Below are 3,730 nucleotides of genomic sequence, written 5' to 3' on the forward strand. Positions count from 1 at the left end.
CCAGAGTTTTCATGTAGAGATATTGATGTTTTGAAATGTTTTAAAATCTGAGGACAGCAAGAACATTGGCCCCAGTCACCAACCTTTGTCCTGTTGGCCTCTGCATTGCTCTGTGTGATATTCTGAGGAACTGCTATCCGAAGTTCTATGCTTTAACCTTTGGAATGCTGTTGTCTTCTGGTACAGTTAATCCATGAGGAAGAAGGACAATCCCATGACCAGAAGGATCTGTTTGGTACAGATTTCAAACTTGGAAACAAAAGTTAAAATCTAGTGATGGACAATCTCTCTAGTGCTACTGAATTCTGCCTGTTAGGCTTCCCTGGATCCCAGGAACTACGCCATGTTCTTTTTACCATATTCTTCTGCTTCTATTCAGTGACAATGTTGGGAAACATGATCATCATCATGATCGTCTGTGTTGATAAACGTCTACAGTCCCCCATGTATTTCTTCCTTGCCCACCTCTCTCTCCTGGAGATCCTGGTAACAACAACAATTGTTCCCATGATGCTTTGGGGACTTCTGCTTCCTGGAACCCAGACAATTTCTCTGACTGAATGCGTTGTCCAAGAGTTCCTTTATCTCTCTTTAGGGACTACTGAGTTTGCAATACTAGGAGCGACGGCTGTGGACCATTATATGGCGGTCTGCAATCCTTTGAGGTATAGTGTCATCATGAACAGTCGTACTTGCATCTGGGTAGTGACTGTGTCCTGGGTATTTGGTTTCCTTTCTGAAATCTGGCCAGTCTATGCCACATTCCAATTTACTTTCTGCAAATCAAATCTGTTGGATCATTTTTACTGTGACCGAGGTCAACTGCTCAAACTATCTTGTAATGACACATTTCTCACAGAATTCATTCTTTTCCTAATGGCTGTTTTCATTATTATTGGATCCCTAATTCCAACAATAGTCTCCTACACCTATATCATCTCCACCATCCTCAAGATTCCCTCAGCCTCTGGCCGGAAGAAAGCCTTCTCCACTTGTGCTTCCCACTTCACTTTTGTTATCATTGGCTATGGCAGCTGCTTTTTCCTGTACGTGAAGCCCAAGCAAACACAGGCAGCTGAGTACAACAGGGTGGCTTCATTACTGGTGTCTGTTGTAACCCCTTTCCTGAACCCCTTCATCTTTACTCTTCGGAATGATAAAGTCAAAGATGCCCTTAGAGATGGAGTGAAGCATTGCTGTCTGCCCTTCAAGAATTAGCTCTTCTCCATATTATTTATTATTTGTATCTATTATTTATTTTTTTTTAGGTAGCATAACCTAGAAAATTTCAACTTCTTTATCCCATTAGATATGCTATAAAATCTAAATCCTGTGTACAAATTGCAGTCATGCCATGGAAGATCTACCCAAGGGATATTGATCAGATGGATTTTTTTTATCTTAACTAGAACCTTGCAGAATTAGTGCCCACCTCTTTCTACTGTTGAGCACAGGATAAGTGTTCTTGAAGACCCTGGAGGAACTAGAGCATGGAAACAGTGTTTCAAAGGCATCCTATTAGACCAATGCTAGTCTTGCTCTGAAGATGAATTTCCTTGAGGAGAAAGAAAATGGTAAGAAGGATGGCGTGTGAGAGTTGTCATCGACAGAGCACAAAGATAAATATGTACACTCTGGTCCTTCATCAACTTTGCTAAGACACTCTCTGTATTTTAGTGCAATTACTTGACAAGATGTTCATCTACATTTTAAGTCTTTGGTGTCTCTATTTTTAGCTCGTATTATGATAGTTCTGGGTCAATAGCTACATGGTTGTGAGTGTAGCCTTGTTTGCCTACTGACAGAAACAATATAGAGTGGTGATGGGGCACATGGCAAACTTTCCCTTTGGCAAATTTTGGTAGGATCCTAAAGAAAATATTTGAGTACAGGAAAAGGAAGGTTTTCATTTCCTAAACTTCCAAGTATTTCATAAGCTGGCCTTTTTTTTAGTCAGGCATAAAACAAAAAAGAAATAAAAATTAAATAGTAAATTTTAGAGAGATAGTGTTGTGTGTTACAGCTACTGAAACTGCCATAACTGTTCAAATTTATCCCAGTCTAAGCTCTCTAACTTCAAATCGAATAGTCTCTGATACCTTTAAAAAGACTGCTCTTCTGCAGAATTTTAAAATGAGAGGCAATTCAAGACACGGCTTGAAGGAGGTAGTTGTGGAATTTTGCATCATGTTAGAGGAAGGAGTTTATTTACTTGGTGGCACTCAATAGCTCTTACCATCTCTGAAGTGTGTGTACGCGCGTGCGCGCACGTGCGTGTGCGTGTGTGCTGTGATAGAAACCCAGGCACTCATTTGCTAGGCAAGCACTAGATCACTGAACCTCATCTCCAGATTGAAGAACTTTAACACTTCCCATATATTTGGTCTGTCAGCAACCAATCCTTTTATTTGTCTGGGACTGCCTCTCTTTGCCTTACATTTTGATAAATAATTTTGCTGAATAGAGGGTTAATTTTAGTTTTAGCTTTTATTATGTAATCGTGGTACTAATGGTCATATGAAGGTTCATTATGCTCATTACCGGGCACAAAGACTTGAGCACTGGGAAAGACAGAAGATCAAGCCACAGAAGAAGGAAATGTAATAGCTTTATGCAGCTGGGATGGGAGAGGCTTAGGGCTGAAAGTTCATTAAACAGATGCTTACTTGGATAATTACAGAGCCCCTGGCTCCTCCTCATTTCCCCATTGGTCCTGTTTAGATGCTGGTCCCACTGCTTTCTCTCTAGTTCTTGAGATGTCTTCTGGGAGCAAGGAGTCACCTTATCTGGGAGCCTACTTCGCTTTTCTCATCATCTCCGCTCCCCAGGTGGACCTTGTATTTAGCACTCGATCCACTTCCTGCTGGTTGTAATTGTTTCTAACTAGAAGTTAGTTGTTGATCTTACTGGGCATCCATTACATATGAATTTGGTTGGCCAGAATATTGTTTTTTGTCTTTTTTTCCAGAAATTGCTGTAATTGTCTTTGTAATTATTTTTCTAGAAATGTATGGACTTCTGTGGATGTGTGAAGTTTTTCTTTTTCTTTCTTTCTCACTTTCTTTTTACTTCTCTCTCTCTCTTTTACTGACTTTAGTAAATGTTCAATAATCTTTTGTTTCTGTATCCTCCTGTTTTACTGGTACTCTTATTATGTGTATGTTGATATACTGAAGGATGTGTCATAATGTTTGGAAGTTGCTCATTTAATTCAGGTTTTAGTCTTTGTTCTTTGAATGGCATAATTCCTTTTGATACATCTTCAAATTTATTCTTTTTTCTTCTGTCAGTTGAAATATACTGTTGATTTCTTCTAGTAAATATTTCAATTCATATATGGTATTTTTAAATGACGCAATTTCCATTTTGATATGCATTCCTCAATGCAGAGAAACTGGGTCATCACACTTGAATTTCATAAACACTGTTTCCTTCAGTTCTTTGACTATGCTTAGGTTGAGGTTTAGTGTGACATACTGTCTCTCACACATGCATTTCTATAACCTGTTTCCTCTTGTGCATGGGCCATTTTTTACTGCTTCTTTACATGTGCTTATCTTTGGTTGGAAGGTAGACATTTTAGATATTAAATTGTTTATTGCAGGTACCTGATCCAGTATTAACAGCTTGGTTGACATTTTCTTGACAGTTTGCTTAATGTTCTAGACAAACTATTTTGGTGAGGTATGTTTCCCTGATCATATGTCCTCTGTAGAATGACTCCCCACAG

The 3,730-nt window shown here is 39.0% G+C and overlaps 1 protein-coding gene across 1 annotated transcript; it reads left to right on the forward strand.

The window, feature by feature from the left end:
* Positions 1-276: 276 nt before the first annotated feature.
* Positions 277-1,218, forward strand: LOC130888912 (olfactory receptor 9A4-like). The gene has a single exon (XM_057792292.1). It carries the CDS (start codon positions 277-279, stop codon positions 1,216-1,218), a length of 942 nt encoding a protein of 313 aa, XP_057648275.1.
* Positions 1,219-3,730: the final 2,512 nt, after the last annotated feature.

Source organism: Chionomys nivalis, chromosome 1, assembly GCF_950005125.1.
Source record: "Chionomys nivalis chromosome 1, mChiNiv1.1, whole genome shotgun sequence".
Classification (NCBI taxonomy): domain Eukaryota; kingdom Metazoa; phylum Chordata; class Mammalia; order Rodentia; family Cricetidae; genus Chionomys; species Chionomys nivalis.